General features: G+C 32.4%; 1 protein-coding gene across 3 annotated transcripts; it reads left to right on the top strand.

Moving 5' to 3' along the window:
- The first annotated feature begins 34 nt into the window (after nucleotides 1-34).
- On the top strand, nucleotides 35-20,462 carry LOC128188380 (neprilysin-like). Of its 3 annotated transcripts, XM_052859391.1 has the most exons (25): nucleotides 35-154; nucleotides 472-602; nucleotides 2,527-2,694; nucleotides 2,966-3,051; nucleotides 5,867-5,994; nucleotides 6,081-6,158; nucleotides 7,174-7,335; nucleotides 8,320-8,403; nucleotides 9,288-9,499; nucleotides 9,697-9,876; nucleotides 10,086-10,172; nucleotides 11,154-11,287; nucleotides 11,390-11,483; nucleotides 11,588-11,716; nucleotides 12,961-13,059; nucleotides 17,224-17,301; nucleotides 17,418-17,521; nucleotides 17,704-17,762; nucleotides 17,845-17,896; nucleotides 18,027-18,094; nucleotides 18,499-18,629; nucleotides 18,744-18,809; nucleotides 18,918-19,019; nucleotides 19,361-19,437; nucleotides 19,516-20,462. In XM_052859391.1, the coding sequence occupies exons 4-25, from the start codon at nucleotides 2,987-2,989 to the stop codon at nucleotides 19,613-19,615; spliced, it is 2,289 nt and encodes a 762-aa protein (XP_052715351.1). In that variant the 5' UTR covers nucleotides 35-154; nucleotides 472-602; nucleotides 2,527-2,694; nucleotides 2,966-2,986; the 3' UTR covers nucleotides 19,616-20,462. The 3 variants fall into 3 exon arrangements, with proteins under 3 accessions (XP_052715351.1, XP_052715350.1, XP_052715352.1); XM_052859390.1 differs by lacking the exon at nucleotides 35-154 and having other exon boundaries at nucleotides 389-602; XM_052859392.1 differs by lacking the exons at nucleotides 35-154; nucleotides 472-602 and adding an exon at nucleotides 693-828.

Below are 20,462 nucleotides of genomic sequence, written 5' to 3'. Positions count from 1 at the left end.
AACACGACACCAATCTTTTGGTAAATCAATTGGAAATGATTATTATACAATAACCATCTGCGCCGGGAAGGTGCCGTAAACCTGGGAAATGAAAAGAATGATTGTTCGGCTCTGAGGTTGTGTGTTGAAGATTAGGCCTAGTTTCTGCAGAAAGGTTCTTCGACTTACGTTTTTTACGTCTAGATTATAAATTTAAGAAGGACTAATGAGAAGAACTGATTAATATGAAATTAAGTTTCAAAATTTGAAATATAAAAAAAAAAAACTTTCAAAGATGCATATAGATATCACTGCTTAAAAAAAGACGTGCTGAAAAAGAATGATGCAAATCTTTCATTATTTTTTTTCTTCTCTATTTTAGGGATATGAGGGGGGGCAGTAGGGTAAAAAGTTATTTGTTATGTAAGAAGGAGCCTAAAATTCTTGATAAGAAAATTGCTACAGTCAAATTCAAACCCGTTTTCCTTACAGATAATCGAATGGATACGATAACAAAACAAATTTGCCTCCTCTTGTAGAGGTGAAACGTCAGTTGTGATAAATGCTACATGCGCATCAAAAATGTCGACACAGTCAGAGGATTTATGTTCGCAAGATCAGAGGTAAGATGTCTCAGCTTTTTAAAGAATTTATTTTTTGTTTTTGTTTTTTATTGTTCCTGTAAAAAAAAACAAACACTTTTTTAACTTGAACGGAAATTCGAAATGTATACATTTGGTTTAGTTATAACGTGAATCGATTCATACTCTCCTCTGCACATCTTTGACCAAAAGGTTTCTCTAAAAGGGGTTGTCAAAAGAAGAAATCAAGGAAACTTATGCTTTAAAAGTAAGAGGAAATCTTGAAAATCTGTGTCAAACTGTTTTCGTAATCTAGAAATCTATTAAGATGTTTGAAATACTTCAAAACCTTTAAAAGACTTTTTTTTCATAAAAATAGGTTTTATTTTTTATAGTGCTACAAGCATGCAAACATCGGATTGTTGTTTAAAGAATACTGGTATCTAACATCGTTTATGTTATTGAATATTGTAATTATTGAACATTTAAAAATTTTATTTTAACAAAACAGTCACATTTTTTTCATTCTGGATGTTTCATAGAAAAATGGTGCACGAACATTAATAAATCAAGTCTGCAAACAAATGTTGCGAAAAATTAAAAGCAACATAATTTATATTATTGAGAGAAAACAAACGTGAATAAATTGTGATGGGAATAACCCCTTAGAAATATAATTAATCTCAATTGGGAAACATCTTTACGAATCTGTATTGAAAGGAACACGAGAGATGTAAGTTGTATTGTATCTTTGCGTTCGTTGACTTCTTATAAGGTTAGATATAATGCGTCTGTGCAATCGTGCGTACATTGTAGTAGGGGTAGGGCGCGGGCACTATTTCCCTAAAGATAACAATACTACATAAATCTAAATTTAAAAAATGAATAGTTATATATCTAAAAATTAAATTTCAGAAAGACATTTTCATACGAAAAACAAGCAAGGGCTTCATGATCTTTCAGCTACTCTGAATTGGATACTTTAGAAGTTATTTGAAAACAACAAATCTCTTAATGAAAATTAATTCAAAACCGGAATACTCTTTGATTCACTTAGTTTCTGTCGCCTCTATTTTATTGATATTCCCACAGTTTCCTTTGACAAGCATTATTTGGTAGATTTCCTGGATGGGTTTCCTGAAACCATTTTCTGGAACTATTTAAGACATCGTCAATATTAACCAGCGAACCAATTCCTTCAACCTTGGCCAATTTGTCTTTATCCTGTGATTCAGACAGAAACGGTCTGATACTGACACCAATACGCGAAAATTGGTAATTTTCACGGGCTCTAGAACCTCCTTATTAGATCAACGTAATCACCACATAAAGATTTAGATATCGGAGTTGAGATGATCCTTGCATAGCTCTGTCGTAAGCTGAATAACCTCATATGTCCTTGGAGAATGCTACACCATTCTCTATTGATTCTTGTCTTGTCTGTCGGGGAAACTCCAATTTAGTAAAATTAATTGTGTGGATAAACCACAGTCTAAGTTATTGCTATCTGCCTGAAATAAATGAGATTTTATGTTATTTAAGCGACGACTTTAACAACGAATGTAAATAATTGTTTTCATTTTAAGTGTGGATTCTGTGGAGCAATTCTCAAAAACTGACGATCTTACATCATGGCCACATAGAAGTAAAACGATTCTTTTCAAATTTCATATACTTAACGTCATCTAGCAGGAAAACTGTATTAATTTGTGTTCGATGAATTGGCGCACATTTGTCTTTTTTAAGAAACTGGAACTTTCGGACGGTCCATGTCTAATACACATCTTATATATGTTTTGATTAGGCGTTGCCATCTAGAAACCGAGTTATCTGCATTTTGTCTTAAACTAAACATTGAGTTGAAAAAACTCACACACGTCACATTCTGCTAATCGCCTGAAATTGAAAGAATGACTTCTTTTTTATCAATCCAGAACATTTATCGTAACTTTATCACGTTTTTCAGGTGAAAAAACAAACCGATGTTTCAGTAAGATGTTCTCTTTGGCCGACTTTATTGTTTATGCTGGGACCGTACAAACTGTTTCAATGAATATTTGTGCGAGAGTGAGTTCGGGGATGTGATGTATCAATTGTTTAAGCGACCCAAAAACGACTACAGCAGGTTTTTTTTGTAAGTACACATTAAAATACATAATATATTTGTTCAAAAGTTTGGGAAAATGAAATTGGACAAAACAAAGACTTTAATCCAAAATTCTCTGTGTCACGAGTATACTTTGACTTCGTTTTAATTATAACCTTATGTGAATGAACTGTTTTGATTTGATTATTCATCATGCTTATAATATCAAGTTAAAGAGAATGCATTAATGTACATCATTCAAATTGTGTTAAAGTTAAAGATGTTAACTTATTTTTAAAAAATATACTTTTTTTAAAAGAATCAGTACAAAGTGACTACAATGGAAGCCAATGGAAATTCCAAATATTATATAACAGACGACCCTAGCCAGGTAGACTTCAAAAGGTAGGCCAAGGACAAAACATATTGATTGAAACAATAATTACGGAGTTGCGTCGTTGCTTTACATCTTTAGCTGATATAAGATTTATATAACCAATAAGCTTCAAAATTAAAATCTATTTTCCTTTACAATTTCTTGAATTTTCAATATTAGGTATTCATACGACGGAGGAAGCGCAGTTCTAGATAACGAATGCAACTTTTCAGATATTTTTTTTCAAGCATCTCACCAGATGAGATTAGTTAGATGCGTTTCAAATTATTAAGGTATTCAGGTTATTTACGTGAGTGAAATTCCAGTAGAAACCGATATATCAAATGAGTGTTAATGAGTCATTTACTGAAAAATTTCGTTAAGATCGTAACAATAACCCGGTCAGTCTGTCACTGACCTGTTGTAATTAAAATGATGACCCAAATGAAAGAAAGGAAAATCAGATTGACCTTATTAAATTCAAGATCTTAAACAGTATAAAAATCGAAACAACGTAATTAAGTACAATTTTTTAGATCGAAATAAGAGCCTTGGATTTTGACTTTGGACCGGTTAAAAGATGACCCAAACGGGCACAGACTCAACTGTGACGCTGACTAAGAAGTAGATCTTTCAATGCACAATGGGGACCAATATTACACCTTTTCGATGATTAACTTCTTAAATATCTAAATTATGTTGGCTTAAAAAGTGTAAATAGTATCGCAATCACCTCATACATGTAATTTAGTAAACTATATATATTTGTTAATTTAATTTACTAGTATCATGAATAAACAAACCATTGATTTTTATTCGACATTACGAAGTATTTTGAATAATAAAGGTAGTTTATGAAAGAGCTTTACCGGTGTAACAAATAAAAAAAAACTCAAACAAAAACAACTTTTTAAAAAACTCTCAATATTTTCTTTTCTAAGTAAGGCAAACGAATTACAATTAAAATGCGATAGGAATTTACAAATCTACAAAAAAAAATGAAAGATAAACTCCTCGTACATCTTGTATGCTGTCAGAAATAAAATTGGTATGGAGTCTATTTTAAAGTGTGAGATGTGTAGACCTGCCAAGAGAGAAAATGTGTTGTTTTCATCACATTGAGCGGGAATCTTGTTCCCTGTCAGATCTGTATACAAATTATGACTTCCTCTCAAGATGCCTTTGTTGATACAGTTATCACATAATAACTCACTCACAGACATTTACTCCTAGCTCAATGAAAATAGTGCTGTTATCATATATATTTACGATACCAGCTGAAAGCTGATATGTAATACTTCTCCGATTGTTGATGGCGTAATAAATGTCATGTCTTAATAATTAATATTTAGTGGTAGTATTATAGGGTAACTTTATGTTCGATATCTTTATTTCTGGCACTTTTTGTAAACATGATTTTTTTGGTATAGTAATCAGAGAGAGAGAGAGAGGGAGAGAGAGAGAGAGAGAAAGAGAGAGAGGGGGGGGGGTTGATGGAGAATTATTTAACACAATCAATGGATCTGAATGGATCTTATACATGTAATTGGTATAAGTATTTTTATACCTATCTTGTAGTTGAAAATATGAACAAGTTATTTGCGAACTCGGATATATTCATCCTTAAGAAAAGTGAATATACGTTTTCACGCGAAGACGTGGGAGTAATGATAATGGAAGAGCTTTATGTTAATAATATCCTCAGGATGCCCATTATCATATCGTATCCTGATTTTCTGACTGTGTATTGAATTAGTTGATGGGCTACCCACACGCCCTTTTGTTTATAGAATGATAATTTTCACCAGAAATAACACAAGCGTGTTTTATTGGCAGTTAATTCTTAGTTGTAATCTAAATCAAAGCAATATACGGATGGAGAAATCTGTTATAAACGATAAGGGGAGTATCTGTGTAAAGTATGTTTCATAATTCAATAGACCGTTTGTGTCTTACACCGGGCTATGATACTGATTCGTCGCGTGATCAAATCTTGATCACGAACCAGACAAGTTCACATCACGGTGAACTTTTTTTGAATTGTTGTTATTACTTTTTACGTTTGAGTGTCAAACTGATCAAAATTATTATCATAACTGAGTTTTTATGTTTTTAATGATGCTAGGGCTCGTGTAATAATCAAATATGAATAAGACCTCTTGGTCCATACAAGATACACGTTTTTGTACTTCTGTAAAGAAATTTATTCCCAAAGTAAATGCGCTTCAAGGCGGATTAAAAAGTTCAAGAATTGCGTACGCGAACAATTTGATTTAAACTATTTAGATTCTGATTCGGCGATTATTACAACTTATCTAAAGAATAAGGAATCATTCTTTGAGTATTATGAGGTGATAATTTCGGTCGGAGCGTGGTCAAATCCAATAAAGCCCGAAGAGCTTTATGATAAATTTGACAACGCTACGACCGAAATTCACATCGTAATATTCAATCAATGATTCCTTATTACTTATATTATTATATTAGTTCCATTTTCTACACTTTAAAACAACATTTTAAAACCACTTGTTTTTTTTTTTTTCATATAGCACATGCTATGTACATGTATCACTACGCGGCGCAGCCAATACCGTTTTTCGATTATGCTATAAGACACGCCCATTTAGTGTCACTCATCTTTTATGAAATTATTGGGCAATAGGCTTCAAAATTGATTCGTAATGTTATCATAGACAAAGACAGTTGAAAATGTAAATATTAAAGAAGCAATACTTAGTCAATGTAAATATTTGTCTTTCACTTTCTTTGCACTAGGTCGATTTTTGATTATTGACACTTTTGCGTTTGAACTTTTTTGTTTTGCTCCTTTTTCTCCTTTGATAGATCACAGGATGATTTTAACCGGCCGTGGTGGAATAGGAAGAGAACCCCGCTTGAGATAGTCCTTGTTCTTATATGCCTTGTATGCATTGCTGTTACAACTATTTTAATTGTCATAGAAACTACGAGAGGTAAAAGTTCCAAATTGTCCACTTAATATGAGGTAAATTGGTGTCTGTTGCATGAAGTGAATTTGACACGTAACTTTTCTTTGCAGAAAATAGCCAATCGAATCATTTAATACAGACTCAAACTGAGGCTGGAATTTGTTTGACAGAAGAATGCGTGAAAGCTTGTGAGTATATGAAGATGTAAACAGCCTGTAATTAACTGCTGGCTGGCTGTTTGTATATACTGTTTATTTAATAAAATGCTTTCTTTGGTGGTTCATGCTGGACATGAAGATAGCGACGTAGTACAAAAAAATACATGACCCACGTTTATGGATAATGAATTTTTTTTTTTGCAATGATTGCTACCTTTAGAACCCTTATAAATTATCAAAGAAAGCATTTTATTGTTTATATGATCATCTTTCTTTTAACAAATTATAGTGAATTTTAATTAAGTAAGTTAAATGAACTAAATTATTGTTAATGTACATCAGTTCGTTAGATAAAAGAAATATCCATTAATTCGTCTTATATAAATTCATTATTATTTCATGCACTCCGTGATTTTTGCTGAAGGTTTCAACCAATCGATGAACCGCTTAGAACTGAATTGTGTAGATTTCAGCCCTGTCAGTTTTTAAAAAAGCTATGAATCAGAATATTAGGTTCTTTTTTAGAAATAGAGGTAAAATTACTCGGTAAATGTAAATATAAGTTCATAGTCCACGCTTGGGTTGGATGGTATTATTTCCCAATAAAGAAAACTAACAAGAAATATTTGTTGTTTTCAAGGACTTGCTTTTTTATGATAACTTATATAAATCGATAATTATACCACACGCAACAATCAATATGTATTTTATATTTATCTAAGAAACTGACAGCAATTTAAAAAGCTACCCCGGATGTGAATTAAATTTGGCTGGTCACGTGATCAAATTTTATTTTCGTTTGATATTGGCAAACTGTTCATAACCGTGTTTTATGTTTATAATAATTCAACTTTCAGCTCGCATGTTGATCATTGTGAGATCAAAAATATGACCTCTTGACCCTTTAAAATGTTCATAGAAAAATTAACATTTTTGCTTTTTTAAAGGTTCAAACGTTTAAACGAGAACGGCTTCTTTTCCAGTTATAGAAATAATTTTTAAAAAAGGAAACTATACAAATTATTTTCACAATCAAATTTTACAGCTGCTCGTCTTCTACGCGGAATGAGACAGGATATTAACCCATGTGACGACTTCTTTGAGTATGCATGTGGGTCTTGGAATAAAATAAACGTCATTCCAGAGGATAGATCAGGCTACAACACGTTCGCCAAACTTCGTGATGACTTACAAGTCATTTTAAAAGGTATTGTCTTATATGTGGTTTGCATACAAACGAGTATAAATGTGAATCATGTTAAATATCACGATTGGAAAATATGTCGAAAAATAAACAAATTAATTTTTTTTTTCAACGGTTGGTCCAAAAAAATCCAAGACTCGTGTTTCTTGGTTTAATAGCTATTTTTTGTGATACTTTGCATACTTTTTTTGACATGGGTTTGAGTAATTATAATTTTAAAATTTCAAAAATTAAAATATGTATGTATTCATTTAACGACTTTGTAGAAACTTGAAGTCTAACGAGTTTATTTTGATAAAGATCCAACGTGCAGAATCATGTTGTTTAAATATTATTGTTATAGATTATGCAAAAATGGAGGATTGTCAAAGAAGAACCTTGCAATCTAGTCTATGCTATACACTATATTGCTATTGCTGGTTTGGCTTTCTTCTAATCTGAGAAAGTTAATTGAGCCGATTAGTTAGAAAGCGTGCTACTGATTACTGCACTTACTTTATCTCCTTGGGTCGAGCAAGAACACCATATTTTCGGCTCTTTATCTCAATGGTTTAAAGTTATTCTCAATGATACATGTCTCAATTTTTTAAGTGCAATGTGTTTTCTGGTCAGTTGCGTCTTATTTGATATGCATTTGAAGCCTCTTCGACAGGACTTTGCTCCTGCCATCAAGCTAAATGTATTTTTTTTTTTCACGAATATTTGGATGAAAAGCTTCTAAAATATAATGCCCTTGGAATGGAATCGTTTTGATAGCCTTGATGCTATTTCAACCAATACACAGATTTAATACCATGCATTTTGGATGTTATATTTGAATATATTAATGAAAGAATAATTATACATAAAGCTTTATTTCAAGAGTTTCCTTGTTTTAATAGAGAGAATTATTTCTTTTCAGTAAACCTCTGTAATCTTACATGCACGTCACGCTTCAAGTAAAAATCAAAACATTGTGAATTTATACATGCTTTTTTTTATTCTTAGATTTGCTTGAGCAACCAATATCAAACGATGAGCCAAAAGCAACCCAAAAGGCCAAACATCTGTATAGATCATGTGTCAACGAGTGTAAGTATTCTTTGCACGAGTCTTCTAAACACATGAATCATTATTTGTCATTTGTACATATTTTTGAAAATTGCTTATTTTTGCTGTACAAGTGTATATTTCTAATGATAAGATACACATCGTTTTATTCTTTTACCTTTAATCTCTGCTAATTTAAAAAAAATGTTAGAACTCTCACATTTGGATAAACATCTCTGAAGAAACCGTACAATGATATCAACACCTGGGCACTTAAACCCGACACAGTTGCCTTTTTCTATCTTCGTGATCATTAATCAATGCAACAGCTTGGTGATCGTTTGACTTAGCAGTAACAAAACATTCTTCTTGAATAGAATCCTGTTTCCAAAATTATACGAATTTTGCGACTTTTGATATCAATAAGATTAGGATGTATCTATGCATATATCAGCATGTGGATTTTATTATCTTTGTTCACTTTTTATAACCGAAGTTTGTCGAATTTTGAAATTGTTCAATTTAACCTTGAAAGTTCGTTATTTTCATTTTAGAATATATTTTCATCACTTCACACTTATTTATATTTTTGTAGAAATAACTATTTATAGGTTTCAGTTTGACTAATGCAAAATTAAATAAGTTCCATCCTGTATAGACTCGTAATACTATAAATACTGTAAAGCTATCAATTCTTTTCAGCAAAAATTTTGCTTTTTATGTAATTAAACGCTTGGTTTTAGTTTTATCTACCAGAATGCTGTAGGCAGACAAAAAAGCATGTTTAACATTAAAAAAATTCTTTATTGAAGTAAATTTAAATATATTTTACAATGCAGTCGAAAAGAAATCCAGTAATGCCATTTGTCTGTTGCTGAAATTAAAACAACGCATTGCGTAAACAGTTGTATCATTCTCATTTTTAGCAATGATAGACGAGAGAGGACTCGAGCCGGTCAAAATATTTCTGGAGGAATTGGGTGGATGGCCGGTCACCTACCCAAAGAACAAACTCTGGGATGAAACGAAATTCAATTTTATCGACCTGTTAGTGAAGCTGAAACTTTATAATAACAAAATCTTTGTTGATCAGTGGGTGAGCGCAGACGATAAGAACTCAAATGTGAATATCATACAGGTTAGAGACGTTTTACTTTGAATTCTCGGTCGATATTGTATCTCGAAACTCAATGAATTCATAAATGAGGTGTCTGACACCTTATCAAAAGAAACAACAACCGTAATGCATATTGAACGCCGATTCGTGAACGATAATTTATCTGAGAGTGCTCCCGGATTATTTTGATACTTTATCTAAAAGAATATTTATTTCAGTTAGACCAACCAGAACTTGGGATGCCGTCACGTGATTATTACTTACGCGGCATTGGGGATGAGGATGTTCAAATTTACGAGAAATTTGCTGTCGATGTTGCCATGATGTTCGGGGCAAGTGAACCCCAAGCAAGGAGAGACATGAGAGAAATGGTCGAATTAGAGATTGAGTTAGCAAATGTAACTATGCAACAGATTTTTTTCCCTTAAATATTGAAATGACTGTAGAAACAGTGCATTGCATGAGATAATTACATAATGTCAATTAATAGAAATGAAAACTTTGTTGAATAATTAGTATCTTCAATAAATAAATTTGACCTAACAAATTTTCATATAGATGTTGAGGTTGAAAAAAATCAATGTAAAGAAAATTGTTTCTTTAATAGATAACTACACCTCAAGATCAGCGTCGAGATGGGGAAGAAATATACAATAGGATGACAGTGAAGGAACTTCAGGGGAAAATCCCAGGGGTAGGTTGATATATATATTAAAGAAGACATCATTTTAATTTGAGACCCCAAAACCAACTTGTTTTACTTAGTTCTTAGTAGTCAGACATACTGACCAATTGTGTGAAATAAAATTTTCGAATTTAAAGTACATAAATTAGAACTGTAACGTTCATAGTTTCTGTCATGTATATGGTTGAAGTGATTTATATAATAAAAGATATATTCTCAGTGTTATTCTGTTACAGCTTTAATGTTAAATAATTTTCAAGGCTGTAGTACTTTTTTAATGTATGAAAACAGAAATTGATACACAAAGTCATCATTCCGGAATTAATTCCGGAATTCCGGGTAAGGGGTGATTCCTATTGTAGTATGCTGGTTGAATGCCACCAAAATGAAATAAAATATATAGCAATGAAATAAAATATTTTATAAGGCACGTGTAAATGTTAACGTAAACAAAGAAAACAAAATCTAGCACTACAATCTACTAAAGAAACTATAAAACGAACAACTACATTTTAAACAGCGTTGAATTCCAGTGATAGAGAAGGTGTTGGCAATGTGGCCGATCGCTCTGATTGCGACTTCATTATGCCTTCAATCTTGTTAATTTCCAGTTCACTTTATCATATACTTAATATAATAAGCATTTTTGGGAGTTGATTTTAATCAACTCTCCTATGCAGTTACTCAGACAAACCGAAAGTGAAACAGTGTTTGGGCCTGGCACAAATCATTGCTGTTGACAAGACTTAGTTCTTGAAAATAATTGATGAATTCGATGTAATGAATGGTAAAGCATTGTTTTTCAGGGAAACTTATTGATAAATAGTAAATACCTTGAAAATAGTCAGATGGTAAATGGTACACACAATTTAAATATTTTTGTAGTCGTACGTATTCCTACGCCAGAGTTCAATATAATCTCGTTCTCAACTTGTTTGCGGCTGTTCTTCTGATTTTTGTGTCATTTCTTTCCTTGCTGTATATTTGTAGTTTGATTGGTTGGGATACCTCAGACTTATATTTCAAAAAGTGAACATAACTATTGAAGAAACAGAAGAAATAGTAGTATATGCCCCTGAGTACCTCGGCAACATGGTAAAAATTGTCAAGAATGCAAATAACAGGTAATTCAAAATGGAACTTGTTACTTGACTTTGAGAAAGTATATACATGTGTATTATTTTTTTTTCCTGAATAGAATGATTTAGTACTTTATTTGCAACCAGGCTATTGGCGAATTACATGATTTGGCGCATAATGATGAACCGAGTTACCAACTTACCTCTGAAGTACAGGAATATTCGAAATGAGTACTATAAAGTAAGGAATCATGCACACTTGAGTGATCTAATGCAAATGAACGCGACTCATGATATGTCGCAACAGAATTGTAATAACAAAGTTCTGTTAATTGTTTCGTCTAGAAAATTTATGGGTCAGACACGGAGAGGTCGCGGTGGAGGGACTGTATAAGCTATGTGAACGATAACATGGGTAACGCTGTCGGGAGACTCTTTGTCAAGGATCATTTTGATGCGGGGGCAAAGGAAGTGGTAGGGGTTTTTTTTATCAGCTAACCTAAACCGAAGGAAAAGTGAGCTTTTTTGGTCATCATTTGTCCGTCCGCCTGTCTGTAAACCTTTTACATTTTTGACTTTAGAACCCATGGGCCTTTGAGAAGCCTTGGTAACAAGCATCTTTATGGTCAAGGTATTCTTAATTGTTAAAAAAGGGGTGGGGATAATCACGAAACAGTGAAAATAGGGTGAGTGTCTTTAAAATATTTTCGTCTGAAAAACCACTGCTGCACCAGAAATGCCAATATTTAAATCAAAGCTTGTATTAATATTGAAGATTCTAAATCGTTAAAATAGTTACCGCCTGATTAAAACAGAAACACAAAGAAGTTTAACATTGAATTATTATATATTGAGAAAATGTTTCAAAAAATCTTCTCAGGAACTACAGTGCTACAATCTTTTATATATCTGTGCAAGCATCCTTAGACAGTGCAGATTCTAAATTGTTAAAACTATGACCCCTTGACCAAAATTGAGGCCCAAAGAAGAGTTAAAATTTAAACATAGATATTTGTAGGGAAATTGTTTGTAAAATCTTCTCAAGAACCACAATGCTACAATTTGTGATATTACTATGTAAGCATCTTCAAATAATGTAGAGTCTAACTTGTAAAAACTAAAAAATGAAGGTTTAGCCGAAGAGGGGTTCAACGTTCGACATTGAAATAAATTAATCTTTCCTGAAAAAAAAACCATCACTACGTAAGCATCCTCAAATCATAATATTCTCATATCAAGTTACAGTGACCTTCTCTCACTTTTTATAATTATTTATGAATAGTCCATTTTCAAATTTTGCTATTTCTGATACGTTGAGGCCAAGGATAATACTTTCACAATATTTTTGAAGAGTTTCATATTAATTAACTTTAAAAGAGATAAAAGAGATACAAGAACGTCTGGCTGTGTGAGCGATGTGGCCCATGGGCCTCTTGTTTTACATATGTTATTACACATCTATTATATTTTGCATAACACAAATCAGTGTTATGTGGGGTACTGTGTGCTATTATAGACATATGTTCATAATCTGCGTGTCATTTTATTGTTTAATGGTAGAGGAAGAGGTATTTTTGTCATATAAATAAGTTATAATAGCAAATACTAATTTCTATCTTATTTGATCTTATGCTCGATTTTGATTTAAATCGAGGTCTTCCGACTTTGTCAATACCGGTTTTAAGATGATCGTATAAACGCTGTGTGACTGTTTATAGGCTCTCAATATGATCCATGACATCAGAGCGGCATTCTACGACTTACTGGAGGAGGTTACGTGGTTAGATCAGAAAACGAGGACAGTGGCCATAGAAAAGGTATAGACTTTTAAATTGATATTTCATATAACTCATCAAATGTATATCTTTGTTGCCGACCGTCAATTACATGATATGAAAGTTTTTTAAGCCGCCATGCGTTTCGAACTTGTTTTAAATCTCATTCTTTAATAAAGCTGTTTTATAATCTCAAAAATGCTCCCAAAACATAAGTACATTGTAGAAGTAAACAAAACAAAAATAATAAAAGAACTTTTTCCGTTACGTACGAGTATGAGGGTAAATAAAGTCCGAGAATATTTTTCAGTCATATATCTCAACAATCAAATTATACGGCACCCTAAAGCATGGTAGATATTTATACCATTAACGGGATTGTGTACATCTTGTACAATTGACAATAAAAATGTGAACATTCCTTGAACTGGCTTGTTTTTGCCCAAAACTGGCCAAAATTTTGTCTAATGACGAAAAAGCTATAAATTTGGGGTCTTGTCATGTTGTAAATTTTGAATTTACTGGGTGGGTGTAAATACAAAATTTACAACATGACAACTGTAAATTTAGTTTTTTTTATAGATTACTTATTTAATTTAACCACATTTATTATGCAAGAGATATATCTTACATGTGAAAATGTACTAAAGAAAATAAATAAACATCATTTTATACCTAGCTCAAATTCTATAAAATAAAAGGTATACTTCTTGCTAGAAAATGATTATAATATTGATATATGATACTTATACTAATAAAATGTTTAAAATACACAACTTGATATAAAAATGAACAGTGAAAATTGTATCCAAGTAGGTTTAAAAGTTTTGAATTTACTGGGTGGGTGTAAATACAAAATTTACAACATGACAGTTTTATACATGTTGTTTTGTATGCAAATTATGCATAGAAGAACAGAACAATGCCTTTTTAGCTCACCTGAGCCAAAGGCTCAAGTGAGCTTTTCTGATCACAATTTGTCCGTTGTCTGTCGTTGTCGTTGTCGTAGTCGTAGTCGTTGTCGTTAACTTTTCACATTTTCATCTTCTTCTCAAGAACCACTGGGCAGATTTCAACCAAATTTAGCACAAAGCACCACTAGGTCAAGGGGATTTAAGTTTGTTCAAATGAAGGGCCACGCCCTCTTTAAAGGGGAGATAATTGAGAATTATTGAAAAATTGTTGGTATTTTTCAAAAATCTTCTTCTCAAAAACTATTCGACCTGAAAAGCTAAACCTTGTGTGGAGGCATCCTCAGGTAGTGTAGATTTAAGTTTGTTCAAATCATGGTCCCCGGGGGTAGGGAGGGGCCACAAGAAGGGGATCAAGTTTTACATAAAATATATAGAGAAAATCTGTAAAAATCTTCTTCTCAAAAACTATTGGGCCAGAAAAGCTCAAATTATAATGAAATCATCTTCAGGTAGTGTAGATTCAAGTTTGTTCAAATCATGGTCTCAGGGGGTAGGGTGGGGCCACAATTGGGGGATCAAGTTTTACATAGGAATATATAGAGAACATCTTTAAAAATCTTCTTTTCAAAAACTATTAGGCCATGAAAGCTCAAATTTGAGTGGAAGCATCCTCAGATATTGTAGATTCAAGTTTGTTCAAATCATGGTCCCCAGGGGTAGGGAGGGGCCACAAGAAGGGGATGAATTTTTACATAGGAATATATAGAGAAAATCTTAAAAAATCTTCTTCTCAAAAACTATTGGGCCAGAAAAGCTCAAATTATAATGGAATTATCTTCAGGTAGTGTAGATTCAAGCTCGTTCAAATCATTGTCCTCGGGGGTAGGGTGGGGCCAAAATGGGGGGATCAAGTTTTACATAGGAATATATAGAGAACATCTTCTTCTCAAAAACTATTAGGCCAGGAAAGCTCAAATTTGAATGGAAGCATTCTCAGGTATTGTAGATTCAAGTTTGTTCAAATCATGGTCCCCGGGGGTAGGGTGGGGCCACAATAGGGGGGATGAATTTTTACATAGGAATATATAGAGAAAATCTTAAAAAATCTTCTTCTCAAAAACTATTGGGCCAGAAAAGCTCAAATTATAATGAAATCATCTTCAGGTAGTGTACATTCAAGTGTTCAAATCATGGTCCCCGGGGGTAGGGAGGGGCCACAAGAAGGGGATCAAGTTTAACATAAAATACATAGAGAAAATCTTCTTCTCAAAAACTATTAGGCCAGGAAAGCTCAAATTTGAATGGAAGCATTCTCAGGTATTGTAGATTCAAGTTTGTACAAATCATGGTCCCAGGGGGTAGGGTGGGGCCACTATTGGGGGATCAAGTTTTACATAGGAATATATAGAGAAAATCTTTAAAAATCTTCTTCTCAAAAACTATTTGATCAAGAAAGCTCAAATTGGCGGGTAACCATCCTCAGATAATGTAGATTCAAGTTTGTTCAAATCATGGTCCCTGGGGGTAGGGCGGGGCCACAATGGGGGATATATTTTTATACATAGAGAAAATCTCTAAAAAATCTTCTTCTCAAAACTACCGGTATTATGCCAGGAAATCCCAAATCTGAGTGGAAGCATTTCAAAATTGTATAGATTGAAGTTTTTTAAAATAATAGTCCAGTGGTATGGTGAGGCCACAGTGGGGAATGAATTTTTACATAGGAATATATAGAGAAAATCTTTAAAAATCTTCTTTTTAAAGACCATTTGACCAGAAAAGCTTTAACTTGTGTAGAGGCATCCTCGGGTATTGTAAATTTAAAATTACAGTCCCTAGTGGTAGGGCGGGTCCGTGATGGCAGTTTGAATTTTTACATAGGAATACATAGAGAAAATCTTTAAAAATATTCTGGGAAAGTTTTTCGGTCCAAAACTCAGTACTTAGTGTGAAAGCACAGGTTATGCAGATATAAGTTTGATGAAACCATGATACCCTAGAGAAAAGTGGGGCCACAAAATGGAGGGGGGGGGGGGGGTATATAGGAATAGAGAAAAATCTTCTTACAGGTACAAAATAAACAGGATAAAAATTGGCAAGATCTACTCTACTTAGTTGTCAAGATATTTTAAAACTGTAATGCTAATTTGATCAGAATTAAGGCAATTGTTGCTCAGGTGAGCGATGTGGCCCTTGGGCCTCTTGTTAATCACTTAGAACAGCTGTAGAACTGTGCAGCTACATTCACAGACTTATTTTGAAGGTTTAAAACCTAGAAAAATAAGAAAGGGGTTTATTGATGTCTTTTCTACTACCATTCATTGAGAAAAAGGTTTAATTTTGCACATTATGTAGTAACTTTGTCTCAAAATAGACTACCTTTGTTTTTATTTTTTGTTTTTAGAACAAGAAAAATCTTGTCTATACTTAGAACTCCTATGTCTATGGAGGTACATTGACGTTATATTTTCATTAAAAAATATAAATGTCAATTCAAAACAATCTGTGTTGAATGTCACAGATATCTCTATAACAATTCAAATGGGTAGGGTTTTTTAAAGTTCTTTAAGTATTAATTAAATTAAATATATTCTTTTTAGAAGTAGGATAGGGGCCCAAAACATTGTCTTGAATTGAAAAAATATAAAAAATTTCAAATGAAAATGTAACGTCAATGTACTCCCATACACATAGACAAAAAACATCTCATGCAAATTGATGGTTTTTTAAAACCAATTTGAGAATATGGTGCCATCTATTGAGACAAAGTTGCAACTTAAATAAGCAAGTTTAGACCTTTTCCTAAACAAATAGTTGTACAGTGGACACCAATGACCTCCTTCATATTTTCAGATTTTGAATATAGAATTTAAGTCTGTAGCTGCGCAGTTCTAATATTTCATTTCATTTGTTACCCACTCTCAGGGAGACATTCATAGTTATATAGTTAATTATATGTCTTTGTATCTATGTCGAAGAGTTTTACATAAAGAAATTTTTCTTTCCGTGTCTATGACCTGTTTATAATTTTCCCACGTACATATGACATCTACGTGAGAAAATGCTTATTCTTTGTGCTGACTCTCCATAGTTCATATGTCTGAGCATATTTTATGTATTTTTCATGTAATGCAATAAAACAGTTTTTAGAGGTTACACCGCAACCTTTCATTTAACATCATATTTTCAAACACTTATTTTTAAAAACAAATTGCTGTTGCCGTTCTTTTTATTTTTGCGCAATTTATTTTGCTTAATCATTACAATAAATTTTGTTTTTTCTTTATCAAAGGCTGATGCTATGGCAGAGAAAATAGGATATGCGCCTTTTATCCTTAATAATACAGCACTGGATAAAACTTATGACGCAGTATGTTGTGAAACAAAAATCTAAATACTTTAAATATAATTATGAGTACAGAATGGCTTCCAATCTAAGAGAAGTTCGTATTGAATCGGAATTTATTTTTTCAATTTATATTTCAGGTAAATTTTTCATCTGACACATATTTTGAAAACGTCTTGGATAATATCCGATCGATTGCCTGGAGCAATTCCAAAAAGCTTCGCGAAGCAGTTGATAAGACAGAGTATATATATATATATATAACTATAACTTTATCCATTTCAATTAAAATGTTTGCGATTCTAAATAAATCTTGCTAACTTATCGATATTTTTAAAAACAGAACGTTTTTTTTTATATATAAGAATCAAAGATAAGTAGAGAGAGCTACTAAAACACTGTTGTATTTACTTGTCTATTCAACAGATGGTCAACAACGCCGGTAGTAGTCAACGCATTTTACAGCTCAACCAAAAATCAAATAAGTACGTTTGTCAATTTTTCAAGCTTATTGCAAACTGTGCCTGTAAATTCTAGATTCTTTAACCCATTAATTTTTTTTTCTAGTGTTTCCAGCAGGAATTTTACAGCCACCGTTTTACAGCAAAGGCTATCCAAGGTATACATGTTAAAGTTTTTGACCAGTAGATAGAATAAGTTAAAACGACTTAAGTCAGACAAGTGAAATAAAATTCGCTCGATCTAAGCTTTTAAGAGTCAGGTACAAGACCGTCATATTTATTTCTCAGATCATTGAATTATGGAGGAATCGGTATGGTGATTGGACATGAAATAACTCATGGATTTGACGACAGAGGTACAGAGTCACCTAATCTTTTGTTATAAGATTTTTCTTTCATAACATAACATCATAACATGATAGGTTCTCAAAATAAAAAAAAAATGCCTTTTACAATTTCACTACTCATTTTTTGTAATATAGCAAAAAAGTAACAACAGAAATAAATATTAAGTATCTTGAACAGTTAATTTAACAATTCGTGATGTAACCGATTAAAATCACATTACTGCTATACAGTACATTTGTATTTGCAGTTGTTTGATACATATTATGGGATTATATACATTTTATTATAGAACAAATACGTTCTCACCTAAACGTATACTCGTTTTTAAATGGAAATTGTGCATGATAGTTCCAATTTTGTTTTTGTAATCTTCGTAAAATCAGTTATTTCTCTTGTTTAACCATTTTTATAGGAAGGCAATTTGACAAATTTGGCAACCTTAAACAGTGGTGGGATGACGAAGTGATAGCCAAATTCAAGGATCAAGCCATGTGCATTATAGAGCAATATGGCAATTATACGATGCCGGAAGTTGCGATAAATGTATGGGGTTACGAATTAATATTGTCATTTTAATTAGACAACGTCAATTTTTGGAAATTTGATATCGACTTCAAACTTTTATATAAGTCGTTTTTCTATAATGTTTGTTAACAGTTGAATGGAGTTCAAACACAGGGGGAGAACATTGCAGACAACGGAGGATTAAAGGAAGCTTATAGAGTAAATGATTTCAAGAACAGTAGCATAGAAATTTTATTACGATTCAAAAATGCTAGTAAATTTCTTTTGTGTTATCCTTTACGGACAATGGTGAGATATTTTTGATAGGCTTATGAGAAATGGGAGAATAACCAGGCACGAGAACCCGACAGACTCCCGGGGATGTCTCAGCTCAGCAACAAGCAGCTCTTTTTCTTAAACTTTGCTCAGGTAAGACAACATTTAACTACTTTAAACATACTAGACTTGTGAAGTAAGGTGGTATAAATCGACGAAAGTTATACCAGGTTTTCTTGCTCTAGACAACGTTTTACAAAATACAGGTTGGAAGCGATTTCATGAAAGTAAAAACATGTAGGAAAGTGTGGTAATTGCGCAACAATTTTCAAACAACAAAATTCAAACAAAAGAGGCAAATAACTCTCAAAATAACACTAATTCGTAAGTTTGAAATTGAAAATTGCTTCCTCCAGCGAGTTCTACGTTTGGAATCGATTTTGCAAATCCTCTTTTTAGACTGGCTCATAAATTTGTGATGTTAATTGACATAGGTATGGTGTGGTACCATGAGACCGGAAGCCATTATCAACAGAATCAGGACGACATTACACAGTCCGGGAAAATTCAGGTACCTCATCATACATTTGTTTAACTCATTTCACTTATTTTTTCAAAATCATTTTGGTTGCAAACCTTTTTATTTTAGGGTCATTGGAACTCTTCAAAACATGCCCGAATTCGCAGAAGTTTTTAATTGTTCTGCAGATTCTTATATGAATCCAGTCAAGAAATGTCGAATATGGTGATGTAAGTGTTCAAAGTAGATGAACCAGGTGATTAAAATGTGATTGAAAAAAGTCTAGATATTCGTCACAACGGCCGAAACATGATTGCTTTGTCTTAAGATTGTTTCAGGACGAAGAAAAGGGTTTTTTTTTTTCGTTAGGCGAAAGTAAAGGGAAAAAAGTGAAACTTCTAATGGCAGTTGATAACACCTGAATTGTAAATAATGTAACTACTTTTGTGTTAAATATTCATAGATGACAGCTTGATAAAATAAATGTTTGTTTGTTTTTGTATATGGATATCATCTTGTTTTCCTACCATTTTATCATCATTTTTGCTTCATACGTTTGTCACAAGTTTGGACAGTGGTTTGTAAATCTATATGGGTTTTTTTTCAGAGCAAAACATGACAATTCTCTCTTATAGGATAGTATAATATGCTCATAAAAAGCATGTAGATATATATAAACGCAATTATTTCAAATAATGTTCTAAACCATCTTTTATATACGTGTATCCTTTAGCACGTAGCATACGGGGAAGGGGCTCTGCCATTTTTTATACGACCTTTGTCTTATATTTTTATACAGAAAATAAAATGAAAATTGAAAGATACCTGTAAAATGCTGGTGTTGATCAAATTTTAAGATAACAAGGCAAATACTCCCCTGCAAATGCCCTATTTACATTAGAAAATAGAGATTTGGTAAAATTTATGTTAAATTTATTGATTTGAAATTTTTTAAATTAGATTTATCATTTATTTCTTTTTATTCTGTTAAAGTGTTGGGGTAAGTCCCCTTTAAAAAAAATACTTCGTGCCTGTTTTGTAAGAACTTTTATTTTAATTAAACAAATTACTTAATT

Source organism: Crassostrea angulata, chromosome 6, assembly GCF_025612915.1.
Source record: "Crassostrea angulata isolate pt1a10 chromosome 6, ASM2561291v2, whole genome shotgun sequence".
Classification (NCBI taxonomy): Eukaryota; Metazoa; Mollusca; class Bivalvia; order Ostreida; family Ostreidae; genus Magallana; species Magallana angulata.
The sequence above is the reverse complement of the archived record's forward strand: the minus strand, read 5'-3'. Positions and strand labels throughout refer to the sequence as shown.

What these genes read in the sequence shown, in the direction of transcription:
- LOC128188380 (XM_052859391.1), top strand. Translation starts at nt 2,987, where the DNA reads ATGGAAGCCAATGGAAATTCCAAATATTATATAACAGACGACCCTAGC. An exon ending in CAAATGTGAATATCATACAG is followed by an intron (nt 9,500 to 9,696) that starts GTTAGAGACGTT and finishes TATTTATTTCAG; the next exon opens with TTAGACCAACCAGAACTTGG. An exon ending in GGACAGTGGCCATAGAAAAG is followed by an intron (nt 13,060 to 17,223) that starts GTATAGACTTTT and finishes TCTTTATCAAAG; the next exon opens with GCTGATGCTATGGCAGAGAA.